A 21,527-nucleotide genomic window follows, 5' to 3' on the forward strand; every position below is an offset into this window, starting at 1 on the left:
GCCACAGAGCCTGGGGCTGGGGGACACGCAGAGCAGAAGGGTGACCACCGTTATAGCCATCCCGGTTAGGAATGGGGGTGGCTGCCCCCAGGAGGCCAGCAGGTGACCGCGATGATCCCTTGTCGCAGCTCCTGCAGCTTGGGGCTGAAAGCACAGTGTCCCTGCATGTCTGCTGGCACCTGTGTCCTGCGGCACAGCCCCGGGGGCCCTGAGTATGGGCCGAGGCAGAGACCCTGGACCACCCAACCCCACAGGACCCCCAGAGCCAAATCAGAATGCAACTCCTAACGTGGCCACACTGAATGGAGAGACAAGCCTCCTCCCCCCAGGCCTCTCGCACCTCCTTTGAGCATCCTGGGCTCCCTGCGTCACTGCAGACCCCCAGGACGCGGGGCCGTGGGGCCAGTAGGCTGTTTTCACCTCTGATGCGTTGGTCGTGCTGTGCTGTGCGTGTCTGCAGGCAAATCTGCTCCAGGGAGAGGGCGGCCGTGAAGGTTTCTCCCGGCTCCTGAGGGACTTTGAGCAGTGGCTGGAGGTGGAAAACACTAAGCTGGTTAGAATCATCGCAATGAGAATGGCCACAGCCAAGGATCTGAAGACCAGGGAAACGAAGCTACGGGTATGTTCCCACGGAAAGGCCCTTCTTCCACAGAGTTTGCCTCCCGGGTTATGTTTGCTACCAGAGAGTTCTTAAAAACAAAAACAAAAACAAAAAAAACAATCACATACGTGGCTTATGAGCCATTTTCCCGTGTGTATAAATAATAGTTCCTGTTTTAAAAGATGTTATTTATCCATTCATAAGAGACACAGAGAGGGAGGCAGAGACACAGGTAGAGGGAGAAGCAGGATCCTCGCAGGGAGCCCGATGTGGGAATTGATCCCGGGTCTCCGGGATCAGGCCCCAAGCCAAAGGCAGATGCTCAACCTCGGAGCCACCCAGCTGCCCCTAAATAATAGCTCTTAAACTTTTTTGGTTCACATATCTTAGAAAAGCTCTAGAAGAACCATTCATTCGTTGAGCCTACTTCTATATTCCCCAACTTGAAACATATCACTACTAACCGCCGCTCTGATACCAGCTAGCTATTGCTGCGTAACAAACCATTACAACAGTTGGTAGCTTCACACAGCACATGTTTATTTAATTCATGATTCTGAGGGTTGCCAATTTAGGCTGAGCCCGTGTGGGCAATGCTTCTGGTCTTGGCTGGGCTCCCTGATTTGCCGTCAGTTATAGGTCGGCTGGGTGGGCTCTACTTCTGGGAGTTGTCGGGCTGCTGGGGATGGGCATGAGATGGACCACACATCTCTCATCATCTTGTGGGGCAGCTCAAGGCTTCTGAGGCCTAGAGGATGAACTGGCACATTACTTCCCCTGTATTCTGTTGGATGAAGAAGATCACAAGGCCAAGCCAGATTCACAAAGAGGGAAAACAGACTCCACCTCTTTATGGGAAGGACTCAAGGTCATATTGCAAAGGGCATAGATATGGGAGGGGGGAGGCGGGATGGGGGCATCGTGGCCATTTTTGCAATCCTTCTACCCCAACTCTTCTTCCTCCTTCACTCCCACATCTAATTAGTCCTCCAGCCCTCCTGAATGCCACCTCTGGGATGTTTTTGTTCTGTGCCCTCTTGCTACCACTATTAATCTAGATACTTAACCATTTCTGACCTTGATTATGGCAATCAGCTCCAGCTGGCCTCCTTTCTTCCTGTTGGGCTCCCATCCAGGTCACTGTTCACTCTGAAGCCAGAGTGCCCTTCAGCATCATAAACCTGACTCTGTCCTTCCCCTGATAAAACCTTTCAGGATAGAGTCCAACCCCCGGCCCCTAACCCTGAGCATATTACATGAGGTCATTCTCAACCAGGCCCCAGCCCACCTCCCTTTTTTTCTTATTTCTCTACAGGTTTACTATGAAATGTTAAGGTTTAGATTTCTTTTCATTTTTCTTACTTGGGATTCATCTGAATTCTGGAATCTGTGGTCTAGAGTCTTTCGGGAAAATTCTCTGATATTGTCTCTTTCCTATTCCCTCTTCCTTGTCCCCCCTCTCCTCTCCTTCCGTGATGCTGCTTAAATGTGATATTCTTTCTCCCTGTGGGCTCTATGTCTCCTACTTTCTCTTGTGTCTTATTAGTCCTCTGGTCTCTTCCCAATGGCATTTTCTTTTTTTTTTTTTATTAAAATATTATTTCAAAGAAAAGGTTTATTAAATTAGACATGTACTTATAAGGCTACAGTTTTTTTACCTTGTTATATATTTTTTATCAACTATTTTTTTTTTTGCTACAATTAAAAGAAGTTCAAATATTTTTGTTTCTCTGATCCCAAAGTCACTCCCAGTCCATACAGTGTTTGGCAAAACAAAATTTGTCTACACAATTTCAACATAGTATTTGCAAACTACCCTGTTATATTTTAAATATAGTTTTAGCACTTCACTGTATTCCTAATTGCATAAAATGCATATTCCAGTACATATTCCTTTAGGGAGATTTTGTTAGTCAAAGCAAAATGATGAGAGGCGTGATGATGTAGATAAATTGGTAATGACAGATACATTTTTTCTGAATTAATTCTCATAAAAAAGAGACCATAAATAAGACTCTAGGGAATGGTAAGCATTATGCATAAATCATCTTTCTTAGTCCTTTATTCCATAAGTTTTATAAAGCTAGGTAATATTTCTTCAATACACCAGTCTATAACCGAGTTCGGGCTTAAGGAAAATACCCAAACCTCTATCAGAACTACGGTGCTACCTATAGTTTTCGTCAGTGGGAAGCTATTGTGTCGATTTTAATCTGTATTTATTTATATTGGATTTTTTTAAAAAAAATAAAAGATTATCCCTTTTGTTTCTTTTGGATTAAGTGACTTAGCCCTTTTTTGTATATGTTTTCTAGATGTTCATGTTTATGTGAATAAATGCCAATAGTATAATTTAAATGAGAGAACATGCACTCTTATATGTCATATTTTTCATATAATTGAAAACTACCATTCTTAAACTGAAAAATGTCTTCCAGTTCATTAACAAATGGTAAGCTGAAATTTATATGTAATACATTTTTTTTTACATAGATTGTTGGCATTTTCTACCGTACCTTCCAGTTTACTAATTCTCTCTGTAGCTGTGTCTCATTCATTATTACATGCGTCTGTTACGCCTTTAACTTTTGATACTGTATTCCCCAGTTCTAAAATTTCTACCCAATTTTCTTGAAATACCACTGTGTTACTTTGTGTAGTTTCCAGTTCCCTGCTGAACTTTTTAAGCCTGGCTTTTAATTCTTCAAGCACGGTAAACAGAGCTGTTCTACTGAGTATGTGTGATAATTCTAATAATTTGAGTCATTTTAGGAGCATTTCTTCTATGTGTTATTTCTGCCTGTTCTTGTTGTTGGAGTCTTGCTTGTTTGGAGCTGCTTTTGATTGTGTGCCAGGCATTGTATTTGACAAACTAGATATAGGGTTAATTTGAGATTAAGGATCATCTCTTCTCCAGAGAGGATTTTGTTTGTGGCTGCCAGGTAAGGAGGCCTTTATTGTTCTGAAACCAGCAGATCCAGGTTCAGAGTTGGAGGCTCCCTGCACCCCTGATGACTTAGAGCTGGACTGCAGTGCACATAGGGTGTGAGCTTATTTCTGATTCACCTTTAAGAGTCTCAGCCACAGGGGAAGTGGGTTATGAGAGTCTCCACCTCTGCAGAGCCCAGACCTTGACCTTTGTCTCCATAGCCCTGTGGGGCTGGCAAAAGCATGATCTGTTGCACAACTGTTTCTTCCAGATTGTCAAAAGCAGGCCTGAACACTGGCTTTACTTCCTTTCCTGGATTTTAGTCTGAGGTGCCTCTCTCTCTTGCTCTTTGATTCCCTTTAAGTGTTTTTAATACTTTGTCCTCAGTGACAGGTTTGATCCGATTACCTAGGGGACTATGACCAGAAGGTCCTCCCTACATACCTCCTACCTCACATTCGGCCACAGCTCACTTCGTGCCACCACCGCCAACTCCAACCATATCAGAGGTGACTTGCAATTGCCCCAGGTTAAGCTCCTTTACTCTTGTAGAGCTCACATTCTAGTGGGTTCTGTGAAGCTAAGCAAACTGCCCATATCACATTATGAGTAGGATGGGGTGAAAGTAGGCCACAAAACCAGAATTCAGACCCACATGCTCAGTTAGAGCTCCACTCATAACCCCACATCACTACCCCTTGGGAGTCCTGATGATGAAAGGTGCCATCCTGGGGTGACATGTACTATATTTGGATAGAAACATCTGTCCAATCCCAATAGCACTCTGTCAGGCTTAAACATGCCAACAGAAAAGCATGTTCATCAATGGTAGCTTTTATAATGATGGCAACTCTTATGTCAAGCCCTCCGGAAGACTTGGTTCTAGAATGTCAGAAACGGAAGTGACCGTGGAGGTCAGCAGTGCAGCTGTGCCTTTTCCCCACAGGAGCTAGAGACTCGGGTACCAGAAGGTCAGCAACTCTTCGAGGACCTCCTTCATCTCGGGCCAGCAAGGGGGACCTCAGACGAACTGGAAGACCTGCGTTACCGGTGGATGCTGTACAAGTCCAAACTCAAGGACTCTGGCTACCTGCTGGTAGGTGCTGAGGAAGCCCAGGTCCTGGACTCCGGGGTTGGGACTCTGGCTGAGGCTGGGCTCATCTGGGGAGACTTCGCTGGGCCACACGCACTCTGTCCTGTGCCTCCACTCACCAGACTGAGGTGACCACTCCAAGAGAGGCGACAGAGGCTCACAGGTCCTAGGTGCTTGGCTTGTGAGGTGTCATGTGGCCATCCTGCTACCCCTTGTGGCCGATGCTCCAGGAGTGACGGCAGTAGCCATCATGTTAATGTTTGGGGAGCACTTCGCCATCTAGCAAGCTGAAACCTTCAGGACCCCGTTCAGTCCTTACGGCAGAGTCACCATCTCCAGTCTCTAAAGGGAGAGCCGAGACTCTGAGAATCCCAACTCCTGGGGTCACAGAGTAGAGCCAGCACTGAGCACGCCCTGCTGTGGAAGGCGCAATAGAGGAGAGTGCTCCCCTGGGGCCCAGGGCCCGGGGCCCTGGGATCCAGCCCTGCTCCTCCACTCATTTGCTCTAGATGCAGAACAAGTGCCTTCCCCTTTTGTGTCCCCGTGTCCGCCCCAAGCAAAACAATAGCAATAGCCATGAGAGGCTTTGCGATATGCGACGTCCTCATAAGAACCCTATAAAGGAGGTACCCTTGTTATTCCCTAAGAAGCAATGGGGGAAACTGAGGCTCAAGGGTTAGCTCGAGATGGGGGGCTGTTTGAGATGGCCTCCGAGGGCCCCCTGGGCCCTCAGACCCCAGATGCCAAGCGTCCAAGCCAGCTCAGCGGTCCCCGCAGCAGCCGTACTGGCCACTAGGTGTCAGCGCAGCCCTGGCCAGGTGGCCCCGGCCCAGGCCTTCCCAGACGGAATCCCACCTGGGCCTGCAGTGCGTTAAAAAGCTCATTAAATCGAATCACCTGCTGGTTCAGCCTATCCAGATGACCAGAAGTTTTAAAGAAACACTCCCCTGACAGAACGAATATTCCATTACAGGCTCTGTTGGGATTTGAGTTTCACTCACTTAACGTCTTTTTTCCCCTTTTCCTCTCCTTCCCGAAAATAACAGACACAGAGTTCTCCAGGGGAGCCGACCGGATTCCAAAAGGTACGGTGTCTGCCATCTGTTCCACACGCTAGAGGGCAGGGCGTCTGGAGGTTGGTAGGCCTGCGATGCCGAAGCCAAACTCCTGGGCTTTCTGGAAGGTTCCATGAGGCCCGAAGAACATTTCTAGGGAATGAGCTCTGGGCTACCCTGTGCTGGGCCCCCTGTTCCTGGGAAGCCCCAGGAACATGCAGAATGTACTCAGCTGTGACACCCCCGTGGTAGAAGAGGGACCCTAGAGTTTTTCAGGCAAAACCATGTGGTGGGAATGGACCAGGACAGTAGTGATAGTTATGTTGTGACAACAGGTATAAACCCGGACTGTCTCAGGAAACCCGGACCATTCCAGGCACCCTGGATCGTGTGGCCACTGAGCAGTGGGTGGGCATACGGGGCTCAGTGGAGGACAAAAGAGCAGGCATGGCTGTGCCTGTCCTGTTCCACCAGCAGGTGTTTCCATGTAGGCCCGCCAAGAAGTGCTCAGAGCCCCTCCTGTGTGCTTCAGGCCGAAGCAGTCACAGTAGCAGCAGTAATGATAATAATCATAACGAGGAACAATTACTGTTACTCTAGATGCTACGTGGTGACTGTCCACTTTGTGCCAGGAATTGTGCTGAGTCGTGGTTAGGGCATCTCATGTAACCGTCCCATCAACACTCCAAGAGGCATTATTCCCTCCACTTGAGCATAGGGAAACTGAGGCATGACAGGATTGGAATGGTTCGTTCAGCGCAGGCGTGCAGCTTCTGGGTGGTCTCTGGCCTCGGGCTCCAAAGCCCTCATCTTGACTTTCCACACTGTGCTTTGGAGACCGCATCCCTGGTGGGTGTCCCCACTTCAGGGAAAACCCAGAGTAAATTGACGTCACCTTTTCCAAGGGAACACACTGGTTTTTCTGCCGAGCACTGGCCCATAATGAAGGGAGCCTTCAGTATGCTCTGCTCCAAAGAGCTCTGGGTTCCTCAAGATCCCTAATGCCATGGCATCTGTTTCCAGGTGCCTTGCAGGATTTCTTCTTGGTCTCGGCTGCTGGTTGTTGTTTTTTTTAATTTTTTTTAGGATTTTATTTATTTCTTCATGAGAGACACAGAGAGAGAGACAGAGACACAGGCAGAGGGAGAAGCAGGCTCCCTGCAGGGAACCCGATGCAGGACTTGATCCTAGGACCCCAGGATCATGCCCTGAGCTGAAGGCAGATGCTCAACCACTGAGCCACCCAGGAACCCCCCCCCCCACCCCAGCTGCTGTTCATGTCTCCCACATGCAAGAGAGTGGGTGTCCCCTGGACTGCGTGGGGCAGTCGCAAGACCAATGCCGTGCTTTGGGCCTAGCGCATCATCTAACTTTATGGCTTTGGGCAAGTCGCTTTGCCTCTTGGGGCTTACTTTCCCCACCTGCAAAATGGAATTATCAACGCTGCCGTTACTGACTTCATGAATGAATTCTGTAGGTGGTGTGAACTGTTGTTTGTAGAATTCTTCAGAGAGACCAAAGTCCGGTCTCCTCCCCTGCCCCCTCCATTTGGAATAACAGAGAGTCTCCTCAAGAAACGGACAAGAGCATCAGGAAGGACGGTGGGGGGGGGGGGGAGCTCACACAGTGCAGCCTCGTGGCTCCTGGAGGCCTCCACACTTTAAGGCCCTCACTGGGGAGCCCCCATCTGATCTGGAGCTCCCAGGCACAATCCATGGGAGTCCTGTCTGGGTCCCCTGATGCATTGCACACAGTAAGTGCTTACTGAATGCCTCCGAGTAGGGGGGACACGTGGTTGTGGGCACCAGGCCTCCAGAACAGGCTCAGTTTCCTGGCAGCCTGTGATTGGCTTAATGTGGAGTATCCACAGCCCTGTGTTCATTTGTTGTCTCTCATTCATTCATTCATTCATTCATTCATTTCACAAGGATTTCCTGAGCACTGATTTTGTGCCAAGCACTGATTTGGGCACTTGGGATCCACCAGTGAGCATGAGAGCAGAGACCTGTCCTGGTGAACGACCCGTCCTGGCTGGGTGAGGGTACCTAGGAGGAAGGGCTCGCAGGTCCAGACTGTGGTGCTCTGCGTAGTGGCCCATCTCTGGGGCAGGTGCTCCAAAGGGCAGCAGTGGATTGGGGTCTTTATAGGGGCAGATGTTGGGCACACTTTTGTAGGGTATGCAAAGCAAGGAGGCTCTACGTGGCTAAAGAATAGGCTTATTCAGGCTATGTTTAAAATAATTGGATGTGTGAAAATTTGAGTTTGGTGCTGGCAGGCTGGCTTCTGTGAAGCCCTCTGTGAAGAGGTAAGCAGCCTGCAAACCGATGTGCAAGAGGTCATCTTGGGCTCACTTATGTGACCAAGTAAGCACAGATTTCTGGGTCCCACCCTGAGTTTTTGTTTCGTTGGGTCTAAGGTGGCCCAAGAACTACATTTCTAGTAAGGTCCCAGGTGACACTGCTACTGCTGGCCTGGGACCACACTCTGAGAACCACGGCTTGGCAAACTGGATTTGAATCTAGGATCCACCATTAGCGGGTGTGACTGTTGACGAGACACTCGGCCACAGTTTTCTGATGAATAGAAACAGGGTCCACTGAGCTAACAGTAGGCAGAGTTCTTGTAACAGCCTGAACACAGCGGATTCATAATTGCCATGTAAGACTTCTGTGACCCTGCCCCTGCTTATCTTAATGAGAACAAAGGCAGCAATGATACTTCTAGGGGGTGGGAGGACACCTCCCTCGTGTGGTTTTTGCTGCTCAATGTATGTGCATTCACCTATGTGCACACGAGCACGCGTGCACACACACACGCAGGCCTAACAGGCAAAATATAGACTCTGTCTTCAGGCCTTGTAATCTTGCCAGCTTAAAAACATTTCATATGTGATTTTTAGTCCAAAAGGAAAGGGAAAAAAACTGCCCCAAAGCTAATTATTTATGAGCAGTTGGTTCTCCACACTTTTTTTTTCTCTCCGTGCACCAAGTCATCGAAAGCTCCAACGACGTCAATGGCTTCAGCCTGCTTGTTTGTATAAACACGATAATTAAGATTTATTAAATTTGCAGCTGCCTCCACACTTGCCAGCTCCATGGCACCGGATACACAGGCCTGCAGCATTCAGGCACATGAAATGTAATTGCTTTTTAAATTGCAATTGGGCCGTGAGTCAGCTGAATCCCTGCCTTGGCCCGGGGAGGTGGTGCAGTCCTTCTTGAGGCAAACTTTGAGTTGAAGAACAGATTTGCCAGTGTTTCTGTTTGCCCGGGTGAAGTGGGGCAGGGCCAAGTGTGCCAGTTTGCGGGAGCGGAGAGCAAACACCTCCCGTGCACACTGGGAGCTCTGGGGATGTCTCCCCAGACATGGAGTGACCCAAAGCAGCATCCTATTTATTTGATCGTATCTCATAGGTCTTAAGGCTCACGATTTTTGTTTCTGAAAAAAAATTTTCACGTTTCTGGAATATTGGGTGGCTTATTATGATTACTCCTTTCAGCGAGGATTTGAGCTTGAAAATCTTTGCTTGCGGGTGGCCTTCTGTTTTGTGTTCCCTTGGCTCACACTGCTTGTGTAAATGCAAACGCCCAGCCTCTGGGAGCTCCAGGCTGCAGTTCACATTCGCAGAGAAGAGGAATCCCCCTCGCTTCACGCAGCACCGAGATGATACCTCATATCTCCTCGTTTTCCCCTTTCCATTTCCCCTGGCGCGGAAGGCACGGCCCCCAGGTACCCAGCTTTGTGAGGAGTCTCCGGTCAGAGGCTCCACCTCGGCTGGTTGTGTCCTTTCTGAGCGGTTTGTGATATTAATAATGACACACCTCACAACAGGCATCCCAGATGAGACGAAATACTCTGCTGCGGAGTCTCAGGAAGCCTTAGTGAGTTTCCCACGTTAGATGGTAAAGCGTCTTTCGTGATAACTATGATTTAAAAAAGAAAAATCTCTGCTGTGTGCCAGGCACCACGCCGGAATGCTCACCTGCCCGGCCTTTGCTGCTCACAAACACCTTCTCCTTTTAGTGGGAGCAGCGCAGCCTCTTGGCACCTTCTCCATCCGTGAGAGCAGGCCCGATTGGCGTGGGGGCAGAGGAGATGTGACTTGACTTGGTCGCACTGTGATCCACTGTGTCGCTTTGGGGGCTAAGTTTGGCCAAGGGGCTGGGCTTTGCTGGGGATGTGCAGTCTCTGACCCTGAAAAGGAGAGAGCCCGGGATGGGCCTCAACCTGTGTGCTGTGTTATACCAGGGCCCTGTCTGCCTGTCTGTCCCCCGAGCCCAGAAGCGACTGGCTACTGCCTGCATATGAAAGAGTCCACGCAGGGCGCCCGGGTGGCTCAGTCAGTTGACATCAGCCTTCAGCTCAGGTCGTGATCCCGGGGTCCTGGGATCGAGTTCTGCATCAGGCTCCCTGCTCGGCGGGGAGCCTGCTTCTCCCTCTGCCTGCTTGTGCTGTCTCTCTCTCATTCTCTGTCAAATAAAGAAATAAAATTAAAAAGAGAGAGAGAGAGAGAGAGAGAGAGTCCACAGTCCATGCAAACTCTTCTGACATCAAGTTTTTGAAACCTGTCTTTGACTTCAGAAATCCAGGCAAGCTCTCTGTGCTCATCTTCCCATCACCGAGCACCCCTGCCCTGGCCACCCCGCTCCTCTGAAATTCACCCCAGCCACGTAACAGGAGCTACTGCTTCACGACGCCCAGTGAGCGTGTCTCTGGCCTCTGGGCAGCCGGGTTGGTGACCGCGCTCCCCGCCCACAGCCGCTCCTGTTCTTCTCACTCTCGTGGGTGCCTCTCTCTTTACTTCTCCCAGTTCACATACTTGGTGTAGACAAAACCCAGTGTGGATGAAATAAGTAAGGCAGAGCCCACATTCAAAATTTTAAAGCTGCCTCCATAGCCTTTTAAAAAATTAATAGACATTTTTTGGGGAGGAGCAGTTTTAGGTTCATAGAAAAGTCGAGTGGATCATACGGAGGGTTCCTCCCTTATTATTAACATCTTGCATTTCTATGGTCTGTGGGTTACAATCACTGAGCCAATATTGCCGCATCGCTATTAACTGAAATTCGTAATTTATGTCAGGGGTCGCTTTTTGTGTTGTGTATTCTATGGATTTTGATAAATGTGTAATAGCACGTTTCTTCCATCCTCCTACCCTGCAGAGCAGCCTCACTGCCCTGATTTTTATCCCCATGTGCCACCTATCATGCCTCCCCCAGCCCAGCCCCTGGAAACCACTGTCTGTTTTACGGTTTTGTCTTTGCCAGAACATCATAGAGCTGGCATCAGACGGCATGGAGCCTTCTCAGATTGGCTTCTTTCACTTGATAATATGCATTTAAGGCTCCTGTCTGGTTTTTGGCTTGCTTGATAACTCATTTCTTTCTGTCACCGAGTAATATTCCATCATATTAATATTCCACTTATGGCCTTTTAATAGGCTTCTCTCCTCCGTGCTGGGTCCAGTCCAGGGCCACCCATTGCATTCAGCTGGGAGATCTCTTTGCTTTCCTCAAGGCTAGAACTAGTCTTCCATCTTTCTTGACCTTTACCTTGAGTCCAGGTCAGAGATTTTATAAGATGTCCCTCAAGGCACATTTCCCTGATAACTCCTTGCAGTTGGAATCGGGCTGTGCATTTCTGGCAGGAATGTCATAGAAGGGATGCTGTGTTCTTCGCGCGTCTTCCTGGGAGACACACGATGTTACTATGGCCCCAACATCACTGATGCTAACTCTGACCACGTGACTAAGGGGGTGCCTGCCAGGCTTCTCCCCTGTACAGTGCTATCCTTTGGTTTGTAATTAATAAGTCATCTGTGGGGCACTGCTTAGAGACGCTGGAAATACAGGGCCTCTTTCTTCAGTGGTTGGATCTATGGGGCTTTCTGCAGCCTCTTTCTTCCCATGACTCATCTGGGCAGTTGCATCTGCTGCTGACTCCAGGCCTCCCACTCTCTTGGGTCCATCTGTCCAGTCCAGGTCTCCCTTCTGGCTTCAGTCCCAAAGGCCCGACCATCTGCTGGATGCCTACTTGGGAGTCCCATAGACCCTTGGACTCAGCATGTCCAAAGCTGACCTCCTTGTATTCCCTGCACCCAACCAAAGCCTGGTCCCTGTATCAGTGAAAAATGTCATGACCACTCACATTCCCAAGCTGGATGTCTCTAGGTCATCTTAGACCTTCACTGACCTTGGTCCTAAGCTCAGAGCTTGGCCATGGATGGAACTCAGATGAGAGATATGAGGGAATGAAGGGAGGGGATGGGGTAGAAGAGAAGCCATATGCACATACATCTGCTCCCAAATGAGTCTCCGTCCCTGCCTGAGTAATGACAAGATCTCTCCTCACTCCAGAGGTCCTTGCCGCTGATTAACTAAACCACCTCCTAAAGGCCAGCTAAGATGGTGTTACCTCCCATCTCCCTCCAAAACCAGAGGGAGGTTTTGCCGCTGATTAACTAAACCACCTCCTAAAGGCCAGCTAAGATGGTGTTACCTCCCATCTCCCTCCAAAACCAACTCAAGGTTCTGGAAAAATACTATCTGTGGCCTGACCATCATGTGCATCATGACCCAGGGAGGAGATAAAATGAACCTAGCCCCACCCCAGCCATTGCCATCCTGTCCCTGCCTGGCAACTGTCCAGAGCCCCTGAGGTCTCACGGGAGGTGAATCTGGGGCTACCTCAGTGCTTCGGCAGTGAGCAGTTAGTGAGGAAATGATCACAGGCATGGTGAGCAGGCCCCAGCCCAGGAAACCCTGGCCGTCCTGAGACCCACTGGCATAGATGGGGAGGGGTCCCCTTATGAGGGAAACCCAGGGAGAGGAAGCCAGTCTGCATGTGGCACTGCAGGCCACCAGAGGGACCCTCAGGGACCAGACAAATTGCTTAGTGAGAGCATCACGGAGGCCTGGGGGCTGGCCCATCTTGAGTTAACAGAGGAAAGCTGGCCCCTGCCCATCACTCTTGGCGGTGGCCTGGAAGCACCTTTGTGGTGGTTAAGGAGCACCAGCCTGCACCCAGGAAAGCCCCTGCGAGCCCCAGGGGTGATGCAGTGTGACTCCCATACTCAGAGCCCCGGCTCGGGATGGGACCAGATTCAACAGCTCAAGGCTGACTGGCAACCCCGGGCCTGGGCTGACCTTCATTGTTGGTGGTGTGGCTAAGTTATTCCCCGTGAGAATGCCACGCAGGATGGCGGGCAGAGCCTGGGCGTGGAACGATACTGGTGCTGTGCCTGTCTGTGTGACCTCGCGGGGAGACCGGGGCGGGCTGGGGGGCAGAACAAAAGCCGCTGGGCCTGGGGCTTGTGCTCGGGGTGTCCATCAATGGCAGAGCCTCTGAGCAGTGAGAACAGCCACAGCCAGTGGTCATTGCCTACCTGCGTGGTCACACGATGGGCACCAAGGGAGCAACAGGTGGTCAGATGCCCAGGAAGGGAGGAGGGACTCTTTCATTCACTGTTTCATTCATTCAGCACATATTTGTTGAGCAAAATTAAGGTCAAGGGGAGTCCAGGGGACCACAGACTTTAATCAGTCATCCAAAGGAAAGGTACTGGGGCTATGAAAATGTGTAATGGGGCTATTGTGTTCTACAGCAGGGACGGTCCCCCCGAGGACGCCACTCACAGGCTGAAATTCGAGTGATCAGTAGAAACTCACCAGGTGCATTAGACAAAGGAGGGAGATTAGTATTCCAGACAGCAGGGATAGCCTGTGCAAAGGCCCAGTGGCAGGAGGGCCCTTGAGGGACTGTTGAGATGGCATTTAAGGAAGCCAGTGCTTTACTCTCCAATGGGCCTGGGTCCTTGATCCCTGGCTCCATCAGGTAAAGGGGGAAGCTTGTAGGGCCATAGGAGTGGCCTATCTGCCCCTGTCTCCACCAGTTGGAGGAGAAAGGGAGTGGACAGTTACTGAGCATAGCATGCATTGCCTCATTTATCCTTCTGACTTTGGCAGGCAGGCCTCAATCTCTGACTTCTCCCCAACAGATGACGGAACTGTGGCTCAGGGAGGCTGGACGACCTGTCCTAGGTTACACAGCTAGGGAGTGGCAGAGCCAGGGGACACCTCAGAACTCGAAACCCTTTCTTTTCCCCCACATCGCCTCTCATCAAGGGTAGAAGATTAGGTCAGAGTTACTGTGATAAACTCGTTTTGCCTGAACCCCTCAAAATTCCTTAGAGTCTCCAGTCTGCATGAGATCTTGAAGGACCCCCAAGCATGTAGTTACCCTATATAACGTCTCCTAGTTCCTCCCTACCACCACGTGCTGTCGAGCCTCCACTTCTATATCCTAAGGGTTTGGGAGTTTATCGCTTCCCTTCTGTCTTGGGGTAGTTCTGACTGGGTGGGACACAGGTAGTACTTTCTGTGGGGAAACTGAGGCACGGAGCAGCTCCCAGATCTGGGAAGAGCTGAGATTATCAACTTCTTTGTTGGCGTCTAGGAAGGTAACGGTAGCTCATGCCTGTGTGTGTGTGTTGTGTGTTCTAAGTGTTCAAGGATCATACGAAAGTGCATTTTTTATTTCAAAGAACATTTTAGAAGACAGGTCCCTCACAACAAAGATGTGAGCTCCAAGCGAAGAGCCACTGGGCAGACTGTGGGAGTCTTTTGAAAAAGACCACCTCTTGTTAACACTTGTAAATGCAAACACACTTTGGAAACTTCAGAGATGTTTTCCCCAGAGGATCATGGCCGAGGCACCTCTCCTCACTTAAATAAGCAAAGTGTTAGCTCCGGGAATGTAGGTGCAAACAAACAGGACACTGTAAACAGATTTTCCATTTGAAAAACTGTTAATATTAGGCTTTTAGTTTGCTGTAAAGCCAGGCTACCATGGGCCTGCAGCATGTTGCTCTCTTTTTCTTTCTCCTGGGTGGGTCAGAGATTTGGAATCAGACAGTCAGTGTGAAATGTCAAGGAGTCAAGTTAGAGTCCGCGCAGGCTAAGACAGCCCCACGTGAGCCAAGCATGTGCCAGTGAACAGAGCACATGCCAGCCAGGTCTAACCCAGCCCGGCAGCCGTGGGAACTCCTGCGCACTCAGCTGCTCCGGCGACCTACCTCCCCCCGCTCCTGGGAGTCACTGCAGCGCAGCCAGGAGGGTGTCTCTGCCCTGTGGGTTGTAAGTCTGTTTTTGCAAAATCAGTGTCAAAGGGCTTCAGCAAGTGAGAACATTTGAAGCTGGAGTGATAGGGTCAAGGGTTAGCAACCTGGAGGAGATTGTTGGGGCAGGAGAGCAGGTGAGGTGACTCAGGTGTGAGAGCTAGAGAGTCAGAAGTGCCCAGGTCAGAACCTCCCAGGAACACTCCCATTCAGCAATGCTTTTTCATCCGCATCAGCACCACCACCATCATCATCCTCACCATCACCATCACCATCACCATCACCATCATCCTCACCATCACCACATTATCATCACTGTCACCATCACTACCACTATCGCCGTCATCATTCTCCCCGTGATCATCACCACCTTCCCCATCCCCATCACCATCAACACCACCATCACCATCACCATCATTATCCTCACCATCATCACTACTATTGCCATCACCGTCACCACTGTCATTGTCACCATCATAATCATGCTATCATCATTATTACCAGCATCCTCATCACATCATCGTCATGATCCTCACCATCACCCTCACCATCCTTACCATCATCCTCACCATCATCCTCACCATCACATGACTGCAGGCTTTAGTGTCCTGGAGAGTGACCCTTTGGTTCTTCAGGGAGCCAACAGATCCATTCTGTAATAACAGTCCTACTAATAGAAGCGAATATACTTTTAAATTGGCACGTAAATGTACTTTGCTTTGAGTCCTCACCACAACCTGGCACATGAGGTAGATATTTTATCCCCATCTTGCAGAGAAGGAAATGGCTCAAAGAGGTTACTGACTGTCCTAAGGTCACACAGATACTGTGTGACAGTCTGCTCTGGAACCTAGTCAGCCAGGTTCCTGACAGGCCCCTGCCCTGCATCATGCTATATTTTGGCCACGAGACCTCTACTTCCGTGAGTAACCAGCTCTTGGGCCTGTAGTCTTTGGCGGTGAGGACATCCCATGAGGCCACAACCCAACTAGTTTCTCTAGAATTTAGGAAATGTCTTTTGGTCACTTTCTTGTTGCAGCAAGGAAGTTCACTAGGCGTTCCGACCTGTGTGTCTGACCTTCAGGTGATATCGGTGGTGTTGATGGTGCAGGTGGTGACGAAGAAGGTAGAGGAAGAGGAGGAAATGATGATGAGCATGGTAGTAATGACCATGATTTAGATAGTGATCGTATTAATGAGGCATGCTCATCATGACAGCAGCTTTGAGTACCTGCTATGTGCCAGGCTCTGTCTCATGAACCCTCACGGCGACTCTGTCACGTGGGTACCATTTTTGTCCGTATTTATGGATGAGAAATTTGAAGTTTGGAGAAGTTGAGCCACCTTCTCAAGGTTTACAACCAGGGCTCTTACCACCAGGCAAAGATTTCTATAATAGCCAACCAAAGCCTGCAACTCTGCATTTTTTTCTACCTTTCATACCTGGAATGGTTGGAGAAAACCAGAGATCTTTGTTGGAGAAAACCAGAGATCTTTGTTTCTGGGAGAACTGACATTAGCCCCATTTCACAGTCGGAAAAACTGAGGCCTATAAGGCCCACCGGTCAGCCCAGAGCCACTGCTGGGCCAGCGGCCTCTTCACCCTCTCCTCCTGCTCGGTAGCGCGGGGTCAGGGGGTCCCTGAGCCCACTCACGCCTGCTTTTGTTCTGCAGACTCCACGGTGGCGGTGGCAGTGGCGGTGGCGAGGACTCTGCTCCCTCTTCCGGAAGGCGTGCTGCGTGGCGCTGCCCTTGCAGCTGCTGCTGCTCCTTCTCCTGCTGCTGCTCCTACTGCTCCCGGTCGGGGAGGAGAACCGCAGCTGCACCTTGGCCAACAACTTCGCCCGCTCCTTCCGGCTCATGCTCCGCTACAGCGGCCCGCCGCCCACCTAAGCCGCCCGGGCAGCAGGTGACTTTCTTCTCCGACCGTCCGCCAGCCCCGGAGGTGTAAATACTCTATTGATGTTCCCACAACAAAACCACTTTTTATACGGTGTTGTCTTAGTCTATTTATACGAAAGGCGTACCTCTGTGTGCCTCGGAAAGAATGTATAGAATTTTTATAGCCTCTGTATGTGGCTGCTCGGCGTGTCTAGTTTCATATACGACGTCTGTCTGTAGGTGGGAGGATGTCCAGCAGTTGGTGTGTCCAGCGGGATTTCGGGGCACGTTTGCACACACACCCACCCCGCCCCCCATCATAGGAGCAATCATAATGTGTTGCTTTTAGGGCAACCGCTTGCCCGGGAAGCCAAGCCCCAAGCCCAGATGTTGGTGAGAAGGCCCCTGAGCTGCGGACATAGCAGAGCAACAGAGGCCCTCGCTCGGCCCCCAGTTACTCTTGTTTTGTGCACAGTGAGAACAGAGGACGCTCTCTGGGTTTGAAGCAGAAATGGTGACTATCGATGGCGGGCCTGGTGACCGCAGTGAAAAGTGCCAAGTGGTAGAGTGATGTCAAGGGAGGAGGAGAAGAACTATAGCGAGCAGACCTGGCACGAAAACAGCATACGTGATGGGGGCTCCGTGCGCGGGGGTGGGGGGCGGGAGCGCTAGCCCCCACCTCGCAGCCTTGGACCCCAGCACCCAGCGATGGTGGAGGCTGGCTCCTAACTGCCTTAGAACTGTATCGTGCTTTCCCTAAATCAACACTAAGTGTCCTTTTAGTAAATGCCTCGCGCTCACTCTTTCCAAACTGATTTCGTCTGTTCTCCTCTCCTAGGAGACCAAGAGGGGGTCCTGCAGGCCTGTGGGTTTGGCAGGTGTCGAGCCGTGGAAAGGGCCTGTAAAGGGAGGGAAACCGAGGACCGGGGAGGGCCCTGCCCGCCGCACCCCTGCACCCACGGGCCCACCCTCCCCAGCCCCGAGGGCCCTAACTGCTTAGCCCTGACCGCACAGGCCCAGGAGGAGCTGGGCACCCCGACCCGGAGCCCCGAGCCCCGAGCACAGGCCCACTGTGGTGCGACCTCCCCCCGCATCCAGCAGGCGCTCAGGCCCAGGCAGCTGTGTCCCATGAGCCCGCGCCGGGGAGGGGGAGGCCATGGGTGGGCTGGCCAGGGGCAACGTCCCTGCGTGTTTTTTAAACTTTGATAATGAGGCCGCAGAGCCTGCTTGTTTGCATAACTGTTTTAAAGAGAGAATTGCTATTTTCGTTACTTTCCTACAAATACAGTTGTGAAGTAACAACAGCACTTGCTGGTGCTTCTCAAGTGTCATCTCTTCTGCTTAAAGTGGATGCTGACAGTTAGGCTGTTTATGACTTCCTAGCTCCCCGAACGACCACCGCCAAGAGCTTTCAGGTGCCTTTCCAGAAGGGGGGCGGAGGGGGACCTGCGTGTGTTTGTTTCCTCTGTCCCCAGAGTGACAGTGGAGAGAAATGGGAATATCTCCACCCAGCCCAGCTGTGTGTGTGTGTGTCTGTGTGTGTGTGTGTGTGTGTGTGAGAGAGAGAGAGAGAGAGAGGGAGAGAGAGAGGAGACAGGGAGAAGGAAAGAGGGAGAGAAGGAAGAAGAGGGGGAAGCAGAGGGAGAGGGGAGGAGGGAGGAGTATGGAGGAGGACAGGAGGAGGAGGGGAGGAGGAGGAGGATGGGATAGGAGGAGGAAGGGGGAGAAGGGGAGGGAATAGGAGGAGGAAGAGTGGAGGAGGGGAAGGGAGGAGGAGGAGGGAGGGGATAGAAAGGGGGAGGAGGGGGACAGGAGGAGGAGGGGAGGAGTGGAGGGAGGAGGAGGAGGGAGGGGATAAGAGGGAGGACAGGAGGAGGAAGAAAAGGGAGGAGTGGAGGGAGGAGGCGGAGGAAGAGGGAGAAGGGGAGAACAGGGGAGGGGAGAGGAGGGGAGACTGGGGAGGGCAGGGGAGGAGGAGGGGGAGGAAGGGATAGGAGGAGGGGGGACAGGAGGAGGAGGGGGGAGGGGATAGGAGGAGGAAGAGGAGTATGATCAAAGGTGCGGGTCCCCTCCTCAGCTGCCTCCCCTCCTCCCTCCCCCCACCTCAGTTGGGCCTCCACAGGGAGAGATGCAGGCAGGACCCAAGGGTGAGGGGTGGGATGCGCGGAAGCGGCAGCAGAGGAGGCTCGAGGGGCCCACATGGGCCCGAGGCGGCCTGCCCCTAACGCAGAGCGCCTCGCACCTGGTGCAGGCGGGGCCCGGCCCCTCGGTAGGCGCCTGGGGAGCCAGCGTCCACCGAACCCCCGCGACAGCGCCCGGGGCGGCATCACCTTCACCTGCTTTCTCTGAAACGGGAAAGCCGACACGTCAAGACAGACACACCAGCCGTGGGGAGCTGGGATCTGAACCCGGGGTGGCCCCGTGCAAAGCCCAGGCCGCGGGAGGGGGCTGGGGGCCCGGGTGCACGTGCCCCTCAGCGAGCCCGCTGGACTGGACGGGGTGCTTCCCTGCAGGCCCGGCCCTGGGCTCTGCGCGGGGGCGCCCGGGGGGCACAGTCACGGGGTCCTCTGCAGACACCGCACACCAGTCGCTTCCCGCGGCAGGGGAAACAGGGCAAAACCTCTGCCCGTGGGGGGGCTGAGCACCTCTCTGTCCTGTGCGCCCCAGGCGTGGCTGACCCCAGTGGAGGGAAGCCCAGTGCCCAGCGCCGGGTGGGGACTTCGGCTGTGGTTGTTGATTGGTGTGAAGATCCCCAGGGGCGGGTGCATTAGGTGACCCCAACCCTCCCCCCCAGGATACAGAGGAAGTGGCTCCCCGTGGACTCACTCGCCTCTCTCACCACCTCTCACCTCCTGGCGTCTGGCTGGAGTTCCCAGCAAGGACCCAGTGTCCAAGGATGCATGTCCCCAGGCAGCACTGGGGGACAGCAGATCTGCACCTGGGCAGCTTGTGCCACCGGCGGTTCGGGCTACCCTGCCTCGCGGGGCCCTGGCTCAGGCTGCCGGGCAGCACAGGGCCCGGGGGTGATGGCATCTCCCGGGAGCCTGAACCAGGGCCTGACCCCCGAGGGGGCGCTGAGCAGCCCCGCGTGGCTTTGGGGACCTGCCCGGAAGCTGTCCCGGTTAGAGACGGCAGACAGAGCCAATGGAGGAAGGGATGGCGAATGGGCGTCGAAGGCAGGAGGGGACAGCCACTCGATGTCACCAAACTGTACACTTATGGGGATCCCTGGGTGGCGCAGCGGTTTGGCGCCTGCCTTTGGCCCAGGGCGCGATCCTGGAGACCCGGGATCGAATCCCACATCGAGCTCCCAGTGCATGGAGCCTGCTTCTCCCTCTGCCTGTGTCTCTGCCCCTCCCTCTCTCTCTCTCTCTCTCTCTCATAAATAAACAAAAATTTAAAAAAAAATTAAAAAAAAACAAACTGTACACTTAAAATTGGTGAAGACAGTAAATTTCAGTTTTGCTACAATTATAGAGAGAGAGAGAGAGAGAGAGAGGAGAGGGAGGAAGGGAGGGAGGGAGACCAGGCTGTATGTGTTTACTTCTCAACTTTTATCTGAGAAACAAGGACTAATGGCAAAGTTTTCACTGACCGAAGACAAAATGAAAATAATAGTCATAATAAGGACAAAAGCCTGGAGGTTTGCTCTATGTTTCATCTAAGCGACAACCCTTTGTTCTGGAGCATCCTTCCTCCTGTTGGCGTTGGGCGGCCTGGAGGAATGCGGTGCGGGTGAGCTGCAGCCTCCTCTGGGTATGCTTTCAGGGGCCTTAGAGGACAAAATTAAAAGCTGCCAAGTCAATGTTGGTTTTCCCCAAAGTCACTGTTCTTTCTAGAAGGCCAGGAGATCCCTGCCGGAGAAGGCCAGGAGATGTGAGGGGGCAGCTCAAGAAATGCCTTGTGCTGGACTCTCAGAGTGGGAGGAAAGAGCCCTGGGAAGTGGACAGAGTGCGAGTCCGGTGGTTTGTGACAACGGGGCCAGGCAGGGTCCCTGTGCCTTTGTCTTTAAGCCAACGCAGCAGGCGTTCTCAGGTCCTTTGTCTGTGCCAGGCTCGTGCTGGAGAATTCAGGTGAATAAAAGCCCTGCCAGGGGCTGCAGGCCCTGCCCTCTGGGAGCTCACAGCCCAGGGGAAGGGTTTGTGCCACAGAAGATGCCAAACCAAACTGAGTCCTTGCGCTTGACTTTGCCCATTGCCCTCCTGGAGGTGGCGCAGCCACCATCACAGAAGCTGGAAGGAGGAGGTGCTGGGATGGCCCAGGCCGTGGCCTGCATGTGTCTTGCTTCCCCTGGAAGTTCCCTTGGCTAAGTCCTCAGGAGCCAATCTCTGCTATCGTTGCCCCCAAAGACCTGGTGACACTAACCCGATATGTCTGTCCCTTGGAGGTCACCATGCAGCTGTGAGGCAAGGTCAGGGCCTGGGCACGGCAGCAGGAGCCGGGACGGGCTGTGCTCAGTCAAGAGGTGGTTCCTCGAGGTGTGCTGTGTCTTGGAAAAGGTTTCTGGAAGCTTCTGGCAAGGCCTAAGGTGGAAGCCATGGATGTGCAAGCTCTCAAATGCTGCATGTTTATTGTCATTTCTATTCCTGGCACAATGATTCATCCACAATCATGGGTCATGGTAAAAAATTTGTGGTTGGAAATACCAAACTGAGAAGCCCACTTTTCCACCCTGGAGATTTTCTGGGTTGGAAGTATACATTCCCTCGATCAATTTGGCCAAGAATTAGGATTGTCCCCTGCCCCTCCCCACCTCCTGCCCGCTGTTAGTCTCCAGAACAAGGGCACCGGGGGACCCCCTTGAGAGTCTGTGCCTGGGGCAGAGGGGGTTAAGGAGGGGTGCAGGGTGTTCT

The 21,527-nt window shown here is 52.1% G+C and overlaps 1 protein-coding gene across 4 annotated transcripts in view; it reads left to right on the top strand.

Moving 5' to 3' along the window:
- Nucleotides 1-18,292, top strand: part of SYNE3 (spectrin repeat containing nuclear envelope family member 3) — a 97,605-nt gene extending 79,313 nt beyond the window's left edge. For all 4 annotated transcript variants that reach the window (XM_041759170.1, XM_041759169.1, XM_041759168.1 and 1 more), the window contains exons 15-18: nt 461-619; nt 4,477-4,626; nt 5,670-5,708; nt 16,468-18,292. In XM_041759170.1, coding sequence (XP_041615104.1) covers nt 461-619; nt 4,477-4,626; nt 5,670-5,708; nt 16,468-16,686 — 567 coding nt within the window. In that variant the 3' untranslated portion in view covers nt 16,687-18,292. The remainder of the gene's footprint in view (nt 1-460; nt 620-4,476; nt 4,627-5,669; nt 5,709-16,467) is intronic.
- Nucleotides 18,293-21,527: the final 3,235 nt, after the last annotated feature.

This window comes from Vulpes lagopus, chromosome 6 (assembly GCF_018345385.1).
Source record: "Vulpes lagopus strain Blue_001 chromosome 6, ASM1834538v1, whole genome shotgun sequence".
Classification (NCBI taxonomy): Eukaryota; Metazoa; Chordata; class Mammalia; order Carnivora; family Canidae; genus Vulpes; species Vulpes lagopus.